Source organism: Lampetra planeri, chromosome 5 (assembly GCF_965212315.1).
Source record: "Lampetra planeri chromosome 5, kcLamPlan1.2.h2, whole genome shotgun sequence".
NCBI lineage: Eukaryota > Metazoa > Chordata > Hyperoartia > Petromyzontiformes > Petromyzontidae > Lampetra > Lampetra planeri.
Window position 1 is genome coordinate 659,208 of NC_136111.1, and position 18,730 is coordinate 677,937.

The 18,730-nt window shown below is 55.8% G+C and overlaps 1 protein-coding gene across 1 annotated transcript in view; it reads right to left on the reverse strand.

Moving 5' to 3' along the window:
• The window catches only part of LOC144718608 (myomesin-1-like), a 52,109-nt gene that overhangs the window by 11,436 nt on the left and 21,943 nt on the right, over window positions 1-18,730 (reverse strand). Inside the window, exons 19-38 of the mRNA XM_078593996.1 lie at window positions 17,967-18,163; window positions 17,277-17,403; window positions 16,565-16,755; window positions 15,100-15,214; window positions 13,643-13,799; window positions 13,115-13,221; window positions 11,440-11,484; window positions 10,332-10,468; window positions 9,498-9,642; window positions 8,401-8,460; window positions 7,395-7,462; window positions 6,586-6,699; window positions 5,211-5,298; window positions 4,840-4,878; window positions 3,972-4,077; window positions 2,472-2,635; window positions 2,199-2,235; window positions 1,184-1,206; window positions 997-1,052; window positions 351-566 (exon numbers count right to left, since the gene is read on the reverse strand). Of these exons, the coding sequence (XP_078450122.1) occupies window positions 351-566; window positions 997-1,052; window positions 1,184-1,206; window positions 2,199-2,235; window positions 2,472-2,635; window positions 3,972-4,077; window positions 4,840-4,878; window positions 5,211-5,298; window positions 6,586-6,699; window positions 7,395-7,462; window positions 8,401-8,460; window positions 9,498-9,642; window positions 10,332-10,468; window positions 11,440-11,484; window positions 13,115-13,221; window positions 13,643-13,799; window positions 15,100-15,214; window positions 16,565-16,755; window positions 17,277-17,403; window positions 17,967-18,163 (2,192 nt within the window). The remainder of the gene's footprint in view (window positions 1-350; window positions 567-996; window positions 1,053-1,183; window positions 1,207-2,198; window positions 2,236-2,471; window positions 2,636-3,971; window positions 4,078-4,839; window positions 4,879-5,210; window positions 5,299-6,585; window positions 6,700-7,394; window positions 7,463-8,400; window positions 8,461-9,497; window positions 9,643-10,331; window positions 10,469-11,439; window positions 11,485-13,114; window positions 13,222-13,642; window positions 13,800-15,099; window positions 15,215-16,564; window positions 16,756-17,276; window positions 17,404-17,966; window positions 18,164-18,730) is intronic.

Below are 18,730 nucleotides of genomic sequence, written 5' to 3' on the forward strand. Positions count from 1 at the left end.
AGCAATGACCCCGCGTTGTTGTACCCTGCAGCCCTCTAACCCGAGCGACAGGTCGACCAACATCACGACTGGAGCGGCGTCCCAGACCGAGGTGAAGCGTGCGTACCGCACAAGTGCACTGCCAGCGAGCGAGTGAAGGGTGGCACACGGTGGGGGGCGTGGGGGGGTGGGGGCCGTGGGGGGGGGGTGGGGGCCGTGGGGGGGGGGGGCTGCCGCCCGTGACGGCCGAGTGCGTTCGGCCGCCGTCACTGCTTCCTGGCGGCCTTCTTGGCCTCCTTGGTGGCGGCGGCGGCCAGCGCGGCGGGGCCGCCCTCGTCGTCCTCGGCGTCCTCGGGCCGGTAGACACTCACGGTGAAGTCGCCGTTCTCGGCGCCGTACTTGTTCTTCACGTAGACGCTGTACTTGCCCGAGTCGGCCGTGCTCACGCCGTTGATGGTGAAGCTGGCGTAGCGGCCCGACTCGAACTTGGTGACGAAGTGCTCGTCGCTGTGCAGCTCGCGGTCGTTGCGCAGCCACGCGACCTCGGGCGTGGGCTCGCCCCACAGGTCGCACGTCAGGTTGAGGGTCTGCGGGGGCGGGAGAGCACACGCGACGGGTGCGCGTTTAAAGGCCGAGTCGACCTAGAGGAGGCCCAGCCTCACCGGTCCGAAGTGCGCGGCGTGCGCACGGCGACGCCTCCATGTGCGAGACTCACAGCGCGACGCGGAGGCAACGCTGGGAATGAATGAATGAGCAGCTATATACTCTTTGGTTCTTTCGGTAAAGTCACGTAGGTATAAAATAAAATAAATCACGACGTTTCGGGCGCAACACAAGCGTCCGTCATCAGGTGGGAAAGCGTGGTATGCTGCTGAGGCAGACACAACAGTCTGATTCTCTACCTACCACGTGACTTTACCGAAAGAACCAAAGAGTATGGATTCCTGCAGTCACGAAAGCTTCACATCAAGATGAATGAGCAAGCTCGTGATGTGTAGGAGAAAGTAGAGGTCCCACCTTTCCCTCCTGGATCGTCACCACGTCTGGCAGCCCACCAACCACCCTGGCGCGGTCTGTATGGACGGAATGCGCCGTGAATGTTTAAGCCGCGCGACTCTCAGCGAATGAAAGCGCTTGGCGCTGCGATGGTAAGAGAAGGCAAAGTGTTGTTTTGGTGTGTGAGCGGCTTCTGTTGGATACGTACTCTTCTCTGCGATAGCAGCCGCTCTGTGAGAAACAGCGAGAGAGAGAATAATGTCACACAACCGAAATGTTGACAAATGCATTGCACACACACACACGACACACACACGACACACACACGACACACCCACACGACACACACACACATTGCATCCTAGTTGTGTAATTGCATCAGCCGGTGTTGGTTTCTATTGTGAGTGGATTTCTCTCCAACAACAGATTGTAATTATTATTGTATTATTATTATTCTATTATTGTAATTATTATTGTATTATTATTATTATTCTATTATTGTAATTATTATTGTATTATTGTATTATTGTAATGAACATTGTAATAATTATTGTTGCTCCCTCCGCGTTGTCCCGTGGGCCCCCCCCCCCCCCCCCCCCCACAGGATGACGCTGCGAGCCCTCGGCGCACGCGGGGGTCCCCAACTTCGCCTCACTGCTGCTGCTGCTTCCTGCTGCTTCCTGCTGCTGCTCTCAACCCGCGGAGTTGGTGGCCGAGATGGCGAAATGGCCACGCGTTCAGTTCTTGTCGAGCGGGTGGTCTGGATAAGGCCGAGAGCTCCTGTACATGCAATGCCGCCCACCTCCGTGTCGCTGTTCGATTTCGCTGTGGCTTGAGCCGCGTGTCGCCTGGGACCGGTGCGGTAGGCGGTGTGGGCACGACAGCGCAGCGACATGCTACTGTTGTTCTGCACCCTCCCAGCGCACTGGCCAGGGCTGGTGAAGTATGGTCAAATCACCCCCACTACCTGGACGCCATGGGGAGGCCGTCACCCAGCAGTGACTCGTCAAACGCGCTGTCCGCGTAGACGAACGTCGACCACGTCGACCAAATCGAGAGCAAACACGCTCCGCTTTGCTGCTACGGGGCAGGCCGCGTGCGTGCAGTGCACAGCACCGGTGCTCTACGGAGGGCTGGGGAACAGGCGACGGTGGCCCCGCGTGGCCACCACGGGGGGGGGGTATCGCGCGCAGCCCGTCGCGAGCCGTAGCGCCGCGACTTACTTCAGCCGCAGGAACTCGGCGTAGGCGTCGTCGAACGCTGCGGACAGACACGAGGCACGCGTTACATACACCGTGCGGGATACGCGGCGAGGGTCACCGTGCAGGTGGCCACAGAAGTCGTGGGGGTCACCACGGCGCGGGTCGCAGTGCAAAACAGTTGCCGAGGGCAAGCGCGGGGTTCGTAGTGAGAGGCGCGAAGCCGAGAGAGGCTCTTCTCACTGGGGCTGTGGAGCGACGAGCCACGAGGTGTCGGTGGGACACGAGGCGACTCACCTTGGCCGGCCACGTCCACGGTGCGCTTGTGCGTGCCCTTGCCGTCGAACAGCTCCATCGTGTACTTGCCCTTGTCCTTGTCGGTCGGCTCGTAGATCTGCACGTAGAGCTGGTCGCTCACCACGCCGCTGCGCGTCTTGTCCGTCGACGCCAGCTTCGTGTCTCTGCGTGCGGCACAGCCGTCCCGCGGCGGTCGGCGCGCGGCTCGAGGAAGCGTTCTCGGGTCGTGCCGCGTGTCGCTCGGGACGATGCCCAACGTTTAAGACCACGTGCCGGGAGCTTCTTCACGAGGGATATTTGTTAATTGCTCCCTCTCCACTCATCCAACCCGTTCCGTCGCGATCGCGTCGTCGCGAGGCTAAGGGGCCGTCCATAAATGACGTCACGCGATTTTGGACGATTTTTTACCCCCCCCCCCCCCATCGTCACACGGCGTCACAAAAAGTCAGACCCCCCCCCCCCCCACTCAAATATGTCACAAAGCTCTGCCCCCACCCCAAAAAAATAAAACATGCTTCAAATCGCTTTAAACTATTGTCATTGTAGTGCGTATTTAATGTGGCGCTGCACTCTGTCTGATGTTGTAGGAGAAAACATTTATTAAAAAGTCTATTTAATTCAGTAGAACGTGTTGTCTATATTTATTTAAAGTTGCGCATTTTGATGTGACGTCACATTTCTCACCCCCCCCCCCCTAGGTGCGTGACGTCATTTATGGACGGCCCCTAAAGCGTCCCCCCGGGCCTCTTGCAGAAAGCGGTGCACCACTCTGTGTCGTGGAGCAGCGCTAAAGGATGACGTCACCTCTCAGTGAGCATTGGCGTGTTGTTGGGTTTTGGAACAGCAACTAACGTTACACGCCGCCGTTCTGGGTGCTTTAGCGGTGGCGACAGCGCTGGACGGTTGCTTCGGGTCGACATTTAGAAAACATGCGTTGAGAGTATTTGGCTGCGATAACTTCCCACGTGATGCTATCAATGTATGTTGAACTTATTGTGCAACTTACGTAGCCAACCGTGCTAATCGGGGGGAGGGCAGCAAGCTGTGACAAAGCCGCTTCGTTGAGACGTCACTTGCGATGGCAAGTCGCTTCTAAAAACGAGCTACTGAGCTCACTGGGTCCTTGCCTGGCCAAACAAAAATAGTTTCGTTTATAGTGCGGTGAGGGGGGGGCTGCAAGGGGGGAGGGGGGGGGTCGCGTTCGAGTGGCGGTGGCCCAGCAGGGGGCGCCGCTGGGCAGTGCGGCCACCCCGCGCCCCCTGCCCCGAGCTGCCGCGTCGCCTCCACGCGCACGGAATTCAGTCCCCAAACAAGGCTCCAGGCACGTGGAGCGAAACGTCTGACATCGCGCCGGATGACGCGCGGAGGCGCAACCCGAGAACGCAGCGGAGATACCACGCGGGACGGCGAAACCGGTTGCGTGTAAAAGTGTTGTGGATTCGCGCTCCCCCCGGAGTCAGCGCTGTAGCTGGGGGTGGCCGCACGTGGGGGCACGCTCACCTCTGGTACCAGCAGAACTTGAGCTCCTCGGGACAGTACTTGAGCACCGAGTAGAGTTTGATGCCCTCGGCCGTGGCCTGCAGCTTCAGCTCGGACGCCGACTCAGCTGGGGGCACCACGACACGACACGCTCAGGGCGACCACCGCCACTGGACATCGTCGGCTAGGGTCATCGGCTAGCGTCATGGGTCATCGGTAAGGGTCATCGGCAAGGGTCATCAGTAAGGGTCACCAGCTAGGGTCACCAGCTAGGGTAATCGGTTACTGCTCATATATACAAGGAATCGACGGCTGTCTGGCCAGCGACGAATGACCCATCACGAACACAAAAACACGGCCTGGTTTGTGGCTTTTTCAAAAAAGGTCACAGCAACGAAGTTTCACGACATCAGGGGAATGTTTGGGCCACTTGTAATAGGGCCAGGAAGCGTGAGCGGCTCGCAATCGGAAGGTCGCGAGGTCAAACCCTGCTCAGGGGCTGACTCGGCCCGTCGTCCCTCCGGGGTTACTTCTGGGGAAGTCAACAATGGTTGTCCTATGGATAGACTCGCCCCCACCATAGGAATGTGGAATTTCCACCACTGGCTCAGGGCAGTAAATGGAAGATGAGCACAGCCTCAGTGCTGGTTTGAACAGACAATCACTGAGGCTTTTGAATCCAAGTGGGTTAGGTCGACTCATCGGCAAAAGATGAAATACTTCGTTATTGCCAATACAAATATGCAGATCTCATTCAATCATTATCACCGGCATCATGGGCTGTGCATAGAGGATGATGGTTGATACCGGTTCTCTGTTTGCCATATCATGCGTTCATAAAACAGTTTTCAAGTCGGAATTGTGTTCAGGCCGGCAGCGTATTACTCACCACTAATCCTGCACAGCTCTTGCATCATGGCATCGTACGCTGTCCACGCACAGAGAGACAGAAGGAGGGGAAGAGGACACGAATCCTGATCGTCACTCTCTCCGCGTTCCTCTCAACGCGCCGCGTTTCACCAGCACGTGTGCGATGTCCTTCCCCCGCACCTCCGATGAGCACGTACGGTGCGAAAGACGTTCAACATACAACACGTACATTGTGGGAGCACCTGATTTAAAAACGGGATTTGCTCAAACAACACAGCCGCGACCCAGCGTCTTCTATTTATAGCGCGCGGTGCGCAGCGCATGGCAGGTCAGCTTGCTTTCCAAATAGGGTCGGATGAGGGGAGTGAGTGAGTGAGAGAGAAAACAAACCATCGTCTATGAGTCTCAGAATGCTGATGTCCTTCCCTCGGTCATCCTTCAGGCGCACTTCGTAGACCCCTGCATCCCTCTTGGTCACCTGCACGGGCGACACGTCACGGCCAATGCCGAGTCACATCCGTCTCGTGCCCGGCAGAGGAGCCGGCCGGCCGCCTCTCTGTGCCGTCACGAAGTCTCCGCACCAGGGGCGGGAACCCCCCCCCCGCTCCTTGTCGAGAGCCTCGGCACTTTGCGCACCGCAAAAGTCCCCGCCGAAACATGCGGTAGATCACCAGCGTTGATTTAACAAAGTCTGACTCTGTTGATGAGCCACCGAATTTCGGAACCGCTCCAGAGTTTGCTTCTAATAAAACAATGGTGCTGAAAAAAAACACTCACAGAAGGTCGTGCTGCTGATGGGATGTGTATTTTTTTAAAATATATATATAACTTAAGATGATAAAAAACACTATTCCCAAAGTCAAAACTATCCCCCTCCAGCTGAGGTGCTCGAGTGAAGGATGACTGTCGTTTGCAGGCCGTGTATGTTGCCCTCCCGTGGCCGTGAGCTTGTAGCTAACACAACCACAGGATGTGACTTCCCTACCTTGGCTCTGTACAATCACAAGGGACTGACTGACCAAGCAAGTCAATTTAACACGAAGGCTTGTGTGTGTCTGTGTGTGGTGGTGTAGCGGCTAGCGCTACGCTGCGCTACCAACCCAGCGACTCGAGTTTGACTCCAGCTCACGGCCAACACCAGTGACTTATTTCAATCGGTCCTGGGTTTCTCCTAGGTCGACTCAGCCTCAAATGAGGGGGATACAAAGGCGGCCTTGTGTGGTGTTGGCCTCCCCCTCGTCTGCCATGCCGTGCGTACTGCACTACGATCCCTGCCAAATGGGTTTGATTCGCGGCCGTGCCTCAGTGGCAAGGGCCATCAGGATTTACCACCGAGCTGCCCTCAATCAAGTGACAACCTTTTGAGTTAATGCTACACTGGTGCTCTTGAGTAACAGCACTGAACCCACAACACGTGCAGAAATAATGAGGGTTAGCCCACAAGTAAAACATGACCCGCTGTACTGCCCGGGCATGACGGAGGAATAGAGAATAGAGAGAGATCTGGGCAAGGGATTGGGGAGGAGGGTGCAGAGGGAGAAGGACAATTAGTGGGTGTCTGGCAAGATCAGCTGACAACCTGTGATGATTTCGTGATGTCTGAACATCGGCACTGGTGAGACAAAGGCGGCCACGTGCGATGCTGGCGACACTGCGCGCTACTAGTGTCGTGTCGGCCTTAGCAGGTGCTCGCTAATAACACCTGCGCCTAAAGTCTATAAGGCTGCGCGGGGGATCTTTGTCTTTGTGCTGCCCTGCGGTTCACCTGCGTGATGAGCAGCGTGCAGATCCCATGGTCAAAGTCATGGTCCTCGTCCACCATGATCTCATGCGCGTCCTTGTACCAGATGATGCTCGTCATCTTGTTGATGTTCGCCACCTGATAGTCGCACGTCGACGACAGGGACCCAGGTGTGGAGCAGACGCACACACACACACGTGTGCATTGACACTCACACACACACACGTGTGCATTGACACTCACACACACACGTGTGCATTGACACTCACACACACACGAGCGCACTGACACTCACACACAAGCGTACGCACATACGAACGCTCTAACACACGAACACTCACACACACACACACGTGCACTGACACACACGAACGCTCACCCACACGAGCACGTGTTTGTGCTCGGTGATCGCCCATCCAAACGCTATCCAGGCTCAAACCTGCTTGGCTTCGCACACCTGAGGAGATGTGGGCCATTCTGGGTGAACTCGCCATAGACGCGCTAACTAGTATATGTCGTGCGTGAAATACTTTTGAAGAAAAAAATGTGCTCGAGTTTATTCTAAATCACGCAGAGACTGCTTAGAACCAGAACTCAGCTGAACAGTCGCCTTGCCCAGGGAGTTCCTCGTCGTGCGATTTTGCGCTCGCACGCAGAGAAACCAGCGGCGTGCGTCGCGTTTCAAAACGATGGATGCCGATTGAGAGGGACGAGACGAGGCTGTAGATCGCGGTGACGAGATGGGCGCAATCTCGATTTGAGAAAGGTCACAGTTCCCATGTCTGTGGTAAACATTGTCAATGATAAACATCGTCTATGTCGACGCTCTTTACCTTGCAGATAAGCAGGACGTTGCATTCGTCGGTGACTTCCCATCTCAGGTATTCGGCAAAGTGTGGCCCTGCGAGCGTCAAACACAACGCACACACGCGACCGCGACTCTTCACTCGGGACGAACAAAGGCTCTGAATAGAAGCTGTTGTCAAATCACAAGGACACGTGGCGATCGAGTCGCTGCTGCGGCGCAAGGCTGCGTCACGGAGGAGGGGGCGATGTTTCCCTGCGTGTTCCCAAATGAATACGTCGTAGGTACATTTTTTATTTGGAACATTTGGACCATGATGCCGGCACACAATGGCCTACTCTTCTTCGTATGGTGTCACAGGATCGTTAACGTCCAATGTGAAGCATACGGGACTGAGTATTTTATGATGAATGCACCCACAGTATTAACCAGGGTGGCCACGGGGTGCGAACCTCGAAGCTCTGCCACAAAAGGTATACATGTTTCACATATTTAACGACTAACAAGTACAATTTCCCTTTAATATCACCGCACAAACATTCCAATGCAGGACCCTCCTGGAAAAAGTCTTAATTTCGAATGCAACCATTCACGTGTGAGCGTGGCCTTATGAGGTTGCTGATGCTGGAAAGAATCTCTAAAATAGGAGCTGACCATGTCACAGTGTCGTCCGTCATCTGTCATCGCGGGTTCGATTAATCGATCCCTCTGGATTAAAGTTCGGAGCTCGTGCGAACCGCAAAGGTCACCGACTTTTCCCGAAAGCGGTGTCGGACCGCCGCTCGAGCCGCGCTGCACCGCGCGGCGCTACCGAGGCGGCGCGCTCGCTGGCGGCAGCCGCGTTTCAATTCGAGTGGTGAGCACGAGCGGCTGATGCCACCGGCGGTCGTCCGCCCCGCGGGCTTCGGAAATCCGGTGCGCGGCGCGAGGGGAGGGAGGGAGCAGCCCCCGGACCCCCGCGGAATGGGGGGCGACGGGGCGAGCCGATTGGGGCACAGCACGGATGGCTGGCTGGCTGCCGTGCGTGCACAAACCTTGCTTCCTGAAATATTCCGCTCTCTGGAACGCCGCCTCCTTCAGCAGCTTGGCGAACGCTGGGCGAGAGGAGATAGGCGAGGAGAGAGACGAGGAGTTATTTCATAAGCACCGTGTGTCCGCACGCAATGCTGCGTTTTATTTGATATACTGCAGTGATATGCGACTGGCTTTGAGACTTGTGTGTGTCTCTTTGTATTTCTATATTATGAGTGTGGTATGTGTCTCGCGTGTGTATGTGGTGTGTGCGTGTGTGTCATGTGGTGACTTATTTTGAATTATTTTGTGTGTGTGTGGGGAGCGTTCATGCAGTTGTTAGCGTGTTGTTCTACGAGACCAGAAACCCGAGGTCGATTTCCGCTCACGCTCAACACCAGTGATGATTATTTGAACCGGTCCTGTATCTGCCCTAGGTCAACTCAGCCTTAAATAAAACATCAACATTGGGGAGACAAAGGTGGTCGGGCATGGTGTTGGCCACCCACGCCTTCATAGGTGTTTGCTAACAGCACTTGCTCCTTCAGCCTGTTAAAGGCTATGCGGGGGATCTTTCATCTTCGTCTTTTGTACAAGTGTGGTATATATGTGCTGTGCGATTACTGGCGTCGTGTGTATTTGGATGTGTATGGCGCGTGGCGCGCGTGACCCTTGCGCACGCGTGCCTTGTGTGTGCGTGCGTCCCTCGCAAGCGCGCGTGTCGTGTGCGCGCGTCTCGTCTGTCACGTCGCGATGTCCATCGCGTGCGTGTGGCTGGCCAGTGGCGTTAGCGAGCGGGCCGTGCGGGCGGTGCGGCTGCACCAGGGCCCACGTGTCGGAGGGGCCCCGGCACCGAGTTGCCCAGAGGGGGACGTTGGAGAGGGGCGCGCGAGGTCATTCCCCGCAGCGACCGGGGCCCGTGCCGGGCACGCGACACTGCTGCCGCGTCGCCAACGCGCGTCAAGTTGAATTTGTGTAGCCGCGTGAGAACGCGAGGGACCAGGATTCATGCCTCTTTTGCAAGAGTGAGCCGGGTGTGAGTGACACGGAGCGCCGGTGTGACCCGTCACGCATGTGCCGGTGCGATGCGTGTCCCGCAAGTGTCACGCATGTGCCTCACCGTCTCCGATGAGCACGAGGCTGGACTGCCCCGACGCTCGGCCGTCCTCTATCTGCACCGTGTAGGTCCCCTCGTCCTCCTGCGTCAGCTCCTCCATGAACATCTCCACCAGGCCCTCCGAGCGCGTCACCTTCACCTCGTACTTCTACCTCGACCGCGCGGCGTGGTGGTGTGGGGCCGCGAGCCAGAGGGGGGGGGGGGGGGCGAGAAAGGGAGAGGACGGGAGGCGCGGAAGCTCCACGTTGCGTCAGCAGCTTTGCCATGCGGCCCCAGGGCGCTGGTCTCAGATTAAAAGGTAAAGGTGCAGCCCTGCAATTGCTCGCTCACGTCACTGCGGGCAGAATCGGCCTCCATTTGAGGCAGATCTCGACATCCCCACTCGAGGGTACTTGGCCGAGCTGGCCAGACATCTTTGGAAATGGTCTGAGTGCCCACACTCTACCCCACCGTACTCGACTAACTGTGGCGTAGCCACGCGCCCCGCTGTGAGGACAGAAGCACGGGAACCGGCCAGGGCCACCAGCGTGCCGGCCAGGGCCACCAGCGGGCCGGCCAGGGCCACCAGCGTGCCGGCCATGACAGCGACGGCAGCGCCCCCCATGATTGGACGAGGGAGATCATTGCCCCCGAGTCGCCCTTGTTAAAGCGCGACGCCCACATTTCCAAAACAAAGCCGCACAATAAGAGGGTGTCACCATATTGTGTGCGCGTAAGAACGGACAGGGATTGAGTTCAACCGAATAAGAATTCATTCCCCATCCCAGTTGTTCACATTAACTGAATCGGTGGTGGTTGTGGTGGGGACGGGGGGTGGGGGTCTCGGCGAATCAGCACCTCCCCGCTGGACAGCTCCTTGTCGTTGAAGACGACGGTCACGGTGCTGTCGGGCCCCAGGCGCTCGGCCTGCAGCCAGAAGCGCACGCGGCCCTTCTCCATGAGCTCCACGGAGAGCTCGCTGAGCAGCGGGATGGCTGCAGGCACATGGCACCAACACTCAACCACCATCCACCACCGTCATCAACCATCATCCACCATCACACACCATCATCCACCACCATCCACCATCATCGACCATCCACCATCATCGACCACGGCCAGGGCGCTCAGCAGTGTCATGCTCAGCCACAGCGGGCTACAATCTACCGCGGTCAATCACAGTCACCCCAGCGTAACCACCATCACCCACACCTCGCCACGCAGAGCAACACTCGTACATGCTCAACCAAACTGAAACACAATCAACCCTGACTCAAATACCATCAACCAAGCTCCACCAGACTTAACCACACACTCCACACTCAACCACACTCAGTCACGGCCCCGACAGATCATGCACATTGTTTTCTTTGGCTTGTGTTATATTGCGATGTGACTTTGCAGTAAAAATAGAAGCCCCTGATCTTTATAAATAGCCCTGTGTCAGAGTGTTTGGTGAGTGCAATGTGACCACACCGAGAGGATGAGAGGATGATTAACATCTTTAAGTGGAGCCCATGACCCACGGAAGTATAATTTCCAGACAGTTTGATAAACCGAGTGACGAGAGACAGACACGATAGGAGGGGGAGAGACGAAGTTGTCAGTTGGCCAGCCCCAGATGCAGCAGTCGGCCATAACGACAGCAGGGAATCTACAGTGGTGTCCTGTGAACAGGCTGATCCCTGTCACGGAAATGTAGAATTTCCACCGCTGGCTTGGGGCCATACGGAGCAAGCGAGCACGAAGTTACTCTGAGTGTGGCCGAGACGTGGTGGGAACGAGCTCCGTTCCCCCTCGCTACCCCTCCCGCCCCGCGACGTTCCCGGGGGTCACGGCCGCTCTCCCCGGGCTGCCGACAGCGACGGTGTCGGTGACGGCGCTGGTGGGGTGGGGGGGGGGGCCCTGGGCCGTGTGGTGCGAGGCGGGGGTCGTGGCGGCGGCCGCTGCGCTCCCCCGGACTCACTCGGCTGCTTGCGCTCGTGGCTGATCTCTTTCAGGCGCTGCAGCTCTGTGGGGGCAACGCGCGCGACGCGTTAGGGCGAGAAGCACGCGGCGTGAGAGTTTAGGGTTGGATACCAAGTACCACGTCTATACATAATGTCTATACACAATGTCTATACCACACAAAGCCTTTGTCTGTCTACATACTACTGCAATAACCATCCTATGTATGTTTAATGTGTCTGTGTCTTAATTGTACTATAAACAGTTTAACGGTAATTGGCTGAGCCAAATTTCATTCGAAGAAGTGTTTTATTTATTGTTATATTGATATGTGTGCAGTCACTTAGTATTATTTCTCCTGCAAAGCGAATGTGGTTGTTGTTGCTCTGATTTAGATTTGCTTCATGGCTGTACTCAATGTCAGTGCTGGGTTATTCTGGTGAGCCAGGTCACGCTTGCAAATGAATGTCTCCTGGTCTCGTGAGTTCTCAGCTGGTTCAATAAACATACTTTTATCAATGCACGTTAGATCAGAATTTAAGCAAATATTTCACTTTCATTTGGACATTTTTCATACGGACAGAACTGACAAGTGACGCCTTACCCAAAATATCCCCCCTCTTATTGGTAAAATAAATGATTAAATATCTTTGAAATGTTGATAACGTTGCCTGTTTAATGGAGATACTGCGTTTTCCTCTGCGGCAGTGCCGCAGACTCAGCACGGTGAAACGGGGCACGTGCTAGAGAATGCCGAGCTTGCAAACGGACATTCTTACTTGCAGTCGCAATCAAATAATTATCGCAGAATTATCGGCACTGCTAAAACATACAAGCAATATGTTCTATAGCTGAACACAAATGCAGAATAGTTATCAGGATCCAAGATGATGATGCATTAACGGATTAAAAGACTATGCTGATGGTTGCCACGATGATGACGACATTGAGTGTTGAGTGTAATTGATCTCTTACACGGAGAGGGCCTTTTAGACAATTTCCTGGCTATTTAACAAGGGAGATCCATGGTGCATGATATCAATGATGATGATGATGTTGCTAAAGATATTGTCAATGATGAAGAAGATGTTGCTAAAGATATTGTCAATGATGAAGATGATGATCACCATGACTATGATGCTTTCAATGACGATGATAATGTAGATGCTGATTGTCTGTGACCTCAATGATGATGATCTGCAGCATGAACAACGCATCCCTCAAACCGCCCTTGGCTCACGTCACCCCGCTCACTCGCTGTCTCCCACGTTCACGTCACCCCACGCATGCTCACTCACTCACTCACACGCTCACTCACTCACACACTCACTCATACGCTCACACACTCACACGCTCACACACTCACTCACTCACACGCTCACACACTCACTCACTCACACGCTCGCTCACTCACACGCTCACACACTCACTCGCTTGCTCACTCACTCGCTCATACACTCACTCACACGTTCACTCACTCACTCGCACGCTCACTCACTCACTCGCTCACTCACTCGCACGCTCACTTACTCACACGCTCACTCACTTACTCGCTCACTCACACGCTCACTCACTCACACGCTCACTCACTCGCTCACTCACTCGCTCACTCACTCACTCATTCACTCGCTCACTCACTCACACGCTCACTCACTCGCTCGCGTCATCCCGCGCACGCCCGCGTGCTTGCCCACCGTCCTTGTCGAGCACGAAGCTGGAGGAGATGCCGTCGGTGTCGGTGACGATGCACGAGTAGACGCCCAGGTCCTCCTCCGTCGCGTCGGCGAAGTACAGCCGGCCTCTGTGTGCCACAAAAGACGAAGATCCCCCGCCACGTGGCCTCAACAGACTCTTGGGGCAAGCACTGTGAGTGAGCAGCGCCTATGAAAGCCGGCAGATGGAACACTCCCAAAAGGGCACGTCGCAGAAGGCAAGAGGAAACCACCTCAACCACGGGAACGATCCCTCCCGAGGAATGACTCAAGAACCCTCGTACGGAGCGTGGGGCCTAAGGAGGAGGGGATGGGACCGAATGAGATGGAGGCCGCTGGAGCCACGGACGGGCCCTCAGTCTGAGAGTTCGGCGGCTCTCCGTCGCTCCTGCCAAGACGGAGCCGCTTCTGGGCGTGGGCCCGGCTGCATCGGCCCCTCGCGTGCACAGGCTCGTCGTGGGGGGGGGGGGGGGGGGAGTGGGGGCATGACGCGGCTGGCGAGGCACGTACTTGTCTCCCACGGTCCGAGCGGACACGCGCCCAGAGTCGACGAGCTCCTCGTACTCCTTGGACCACTTGAACTTGGAGTTCTCGTCCAGCTGTGCGCACGACAGCTCCAGGAAGATGTTGCCGTCGTCGTCCACGTCCGCGACGATCTCGCTCGTTCCTGTAGACACGGCCAACGTGACATTGTTTATAAATCAGCCCCAAGTACTTTACTGAAGAAGCTTGACTCAATGTATCACTCGGCCTTAAGATTTGCATTGAACTGCCCATATAGGACTCACCACTGTGACCTCTACATTGGGTCAAACTTAACATCTCTGAATGTTCGACGGCTTGTGCACCAGATCTTATTTATTCATGATGTACTTGCAAAAGAATCTGCAGATTACCTGCTGGATCTCATCTCTGTTTCAAAGAACAAATTTGACCTAAGGTCTACACTCATTTACCAGCTTAATATTCCCTATTGCCGTACATATACTGGAGGAAGGGCCTTTGCTATTGATGCCCCCAGGGTCTGGAATGCTGTTGCCAATAAATTGAAACTTGAGTCACTACCTATGAGATCTTCACTCAAAACTGCTCTAGAGGAGTTGTACACCCCTAGCTGCCAGTGCTATTCAGTGACCTAAAATAAAATGTTTCGCTCCGGATGATCGCTGCAAAGTATGACCTGTGTTTTGATTTAGTGTGCTGATCTTAAAGGTGGAGTGACTCATGCAGCCAGCTATGGCTGCAGGGTTTTGGTAGTACATGTTGTTTATGCCATTTATTGTGAAAATTCTGTCACAGTTCCTATGATTGCTTTTTCATTGCTTTCATGGCTTTATTTTGGTGATTTCGAAAAGTGTATTGGTTTAGCCATGTTTGTTTGTTGTAGTACAGAGTTAGACTGATGGCCTTAATCTAAGCTGTCTTGTGGTTGTTGTTGTTGTTGTTTGACTTGCATCCCACTGGGATTTTTGCACACAGCGTTGGTGTACGGTGTTTTTTCTGCAATATTTTGCTGTCTTTTCTTGGATTTTCTGTTTGCACTTAGTCACATATTCACTTTAAGATGTTTTTTGTTCATGTTTTTGTTTTTTGTTTGTTGCGGTTGCACCCGATTCAAGAGCTGAATGGCTCACAGGGCTATACCTAATAAATGAACTTGAACTTGAACTTGAACGTCGCCGCCATCGTGACCGCCACCGTCATCAACGACATCAACATCATCATCAACACCACCATCATCATCAACACCATCATCATCATCAAAACCACCATCATCATCATCAACATCATCATCAACACCACCATCATCATCATCAACATCATCATCATCAACACCACTGTCAACACACTGCACCAAGTACTCAGTGAAGGCAGAGTCCACCGAAGGGGAGCCATGACCAGTTATGATAATCGCCACTGGTGTTGACCGTGAGCAGGAATCGAACTCTGCTCTCCCGCTCACTCACCGGCTGGCGTCCGAGCGAGGATGGGCTCCGTGACATTCGAGGACTTCCCGACGCCCGCCGCGTTCTCCGCTCGCACGCGCAGCACGTAGCTCTTCCCCTCCTCCAGCCCCGTCACCTGCGGGGAGAGCGGCGACAGCGGCGACACCGCGCTCCACTCAGCTAGGGGCCCTCCCAGGAGGTCCCCTCGGGGCCACTCCGGGAATCCTCGTGAGCGAGCCAAGAGCGGCCGGAGAGGCTCACGGCGCGACGGTTCCCTCCCCAGCATCGCCACGGCGCCCAACTCCCCATCCAGGCCTCGCGCCACAACAACAACAACAGCAACTTGTATTTCTCGCACCGAGGGTTCGCGAGTCGCCGCTGCGGTCGCGGAGCGGCGCCCCCCCCCCCCCCCCAAACCAAGCGCTGCGCGACCCCCGTGACGCCGCTCGGCACCGCTGGACCCAACCGCCCTGAGTGCGCCCAATCCCGTCAGATCTCAGAGGCTCAGCAGGCCTGAACCTGGTTAGCGCTCAGATGGGAGACTGCCTGGGAATACCAGGGTTTGGTAGCGAGGTGGCCAGGAGATGGCAATGCAGCAACGGATTGAATCCATCTGTGCGAAGCTGCGAGCGGTTATCCCGTTGCAAGCGTCATGCGTTGTCTCCGGGTTCTCCCGTGACCTCCCCGCACGGAGCTGGGGGGTGCTTCGTGGAACTGGTCAAATGTCCTAAAGCAGGACCCTGCTGACAAATAGTCTTGAGACTCAGTGGAGGTTATCCTGGGCAAATAACAATTATCCACCACCTCCGAGGGCTGGGGCATGCATCGCTCAGCTCGTATGCATCAGCAGCTCAGCACATTTTGTGCGCAAAGTACTGAGAGTGTGAGCCATTCATTGACACTCAATTAAGAATGCTGAGTCTAAACAACGTTCAAACAAACCTGAGTTATGCTGAGAAAAGTGCTGAGACATATTGTTAAATCTGTGCATGTTTATAGGTGGCTAGGGGCTCACAGTGGCTGCGTCAAACCACTGAGCCAGCTCCGTAGAGGTGCTGGGCGAAGTGATTTCTACTCAAATGAGCACCGAGGTGGTGCTTATCTCCCAGCTCTGGATCAATGGGTGAAATTCCACATTCCTACAGCGGGTGCGAGTACAGTCATAGGACCACCAATGTTGACTTCCCCACAAAGTATCGACTCACTTTATCGACCCCAGAAGGCCGATGGGCTTAGTCAACCCCCAGCTAGGATTTCAACCTTCCGATGGCGAGCCGCTCACTCTACCTGCTGGGCCACCCGGCCGGATCACCACAAAATAAGACCACGGCGTTATTTATTTTACTTATTTACCCGTGAACCATCGACCTCACGTGCCGAGCCCCTCTCTCTCCCCGCGCCCCCTCGCCGCCGCACAGTGTGCAGGTCACTCCGGGGGGGGTGGGGGGGGGGTCCGCACGTGCCGAGCTGCCGGCGCCCCGCTCACCCGCATGTGGTTGTGCTGCACGAGCTGCTGGTTGACGGTGGCCCAGGCGCCCTCGCTGTGCACGCAGCTCGCCTCGCACACGTCCACCCAGTAGCCCGTGACGGCGCCCGCGCCCACGTACAGCGGCGCCCGCCACTGCAGCAGCAGCGAGTCCTCGCGAACCTCCGAGGCGATGAGATCGTACGACGGTCCTGACAAAAGTCAGAATCAGGAGTTTATTTCCCGGGAAAATCCCATCGAGCTAAGAATCTATTTTTGAAGGGCGACTCGGCCGGCAGACAACATCAAAGCATCCCACAATTATAGTTGTAAAAACAAACTTTAAAGTGAAAGCGCAAACGAGCGGTGGTGCACAGCGGGCGACTGGACTTCCCACGTGCGTCGCCTGGTCATCGCTGCGACACGGCCATCACTGCTGGAGGTGTTGTTGTTGTTATCGTTGTTATTGTTGTTATTGTTGTTATCGTTGTTGTTGTTGTTATCGTTGCTATTGTTGTTGTTATCGTTGCTATTGTTGTTATCCACTTAACGCCGTGTCGCCCTCTCGAGACAGCCACAAGACTCATGCCCGAACATCGACGTTCTGGGGTCACGGTGCAAGCTGCTGGGACAGGTTTTCCTGGATTTTGCTCGAGTCAGTCATAGAGGTCTCATAGTTTCTAGTGGCAGTCACTGGGGTCGGATGGGGTCCCCCATGCGTGTGGTGCCGCACCGGGCGTAGGCATGGTCCACTCCTCGCAGAGGAAGCCCGCGCTGGCCACCGACGGGAGGCTCACTCCGGCGAGGTTGACGGCGCGCACGCGGAACTGGTACTCGACGCCCTCCTGCAGGTGCGAGATCTGCGAAGGGGAGCAGGGACGGCGAGTGAGCGTTGCGACGACGCAGCAGGCTGGCAAGGCCGTCCCTCTGTTGTGGGCCACGAGCCTAGACACCCGCGCATTCCGACCGTGCTGCCATACGGCGCAACGTTTATTTAATTACAAACACTTTTTTTTAAAATAATTACAATTGTTAATCTTGACAATAAAACTATCGAGATATGGGCATTAGTGAAATGCACGAGATGCCTTTCATCGGATCGTGACGGAGCCAAGAAATAAATGGAGATGTGTCCTCACTAATTCCGGATCGCAGAAGACATTTGGGAGAGAGATCGCGATGTAACGCCCATTGCCTAAACCACAGACCGTCCCACGGGGACCATGCTGTTCGTCTCCGCACTGCGCTCGGGTTCCACCGCCCGTGTTGTCTCGGCACGATGTCCGACGTTTCACTCCACGTGCTGAGATCTTCTTCAGGAACCGCACTCGGGTTCGCTGCGCGTCCCGGGGACACGTCCCGAGAGCGCGAGGGAGCGACGGCGGAACGTGGCGCAGCAGCGGCGACGGCCCACGGCGCTCACCCAGAGGAGCTGCTCGGGGACGGGCCGCGCGTTGGCCTCATGCCACGGCCCCACGGCGTCGCCGTCCACCTCGCGGAAGTCCACGTAGTAGCCCGTCACGTCGGCGCCCCCGCTGAAGTGCGGGGCCTTCCAGCCCAGCAGCATCGCGTCGCTGCGGCTCGCCAGCAGCGTGAGGCTGCTGGGCGGCGACGAGCGAGCTGAGCGGCGGAGAGGGGTCGAGAGGTGGAAAGCGGTGGTGGGTGGGAGATGTCGTTAGCGAGGAGGTGGAGGAGTGTTGGGGAGCGCGTCGAAGAGTGGGAGGCCCACCAGGTATGAGTCGGCCAATTGATTCGGAGATTTCAATCGATCCTTAATCTCACGGTGGACACCTCACATTGTACGCGTAACAATTGACGATTCACAATTCATACAAACGACGACACAATTTTACAGTTCGAATAATGGTGCAACGGACACGACTCAAACCAGGCAGAACACATGGTGAACAATACCAATGTGATGGTGAACATTACGTAAATCGTAACGCTGAATGATAACAACTCATCAATTCGCTGTGGGGGGTGGGGGGGGTGTCACGTGTTTTGCAGGATGGGAGGGGAGGTGCTCAGGTTGCGTGGACAAACACGAGGGCGGCTCTTGCGGCCAAGTGAACCTGACGCTGTGACAGGGGCACACTGAGAGCGCGTGCGTGGCGGCTGCTGCCGTGGCCACGCGGCACGCAGCGGTGACCGCAGGGAGGCCACCGCCGCCGCCGCGTTGTGCGG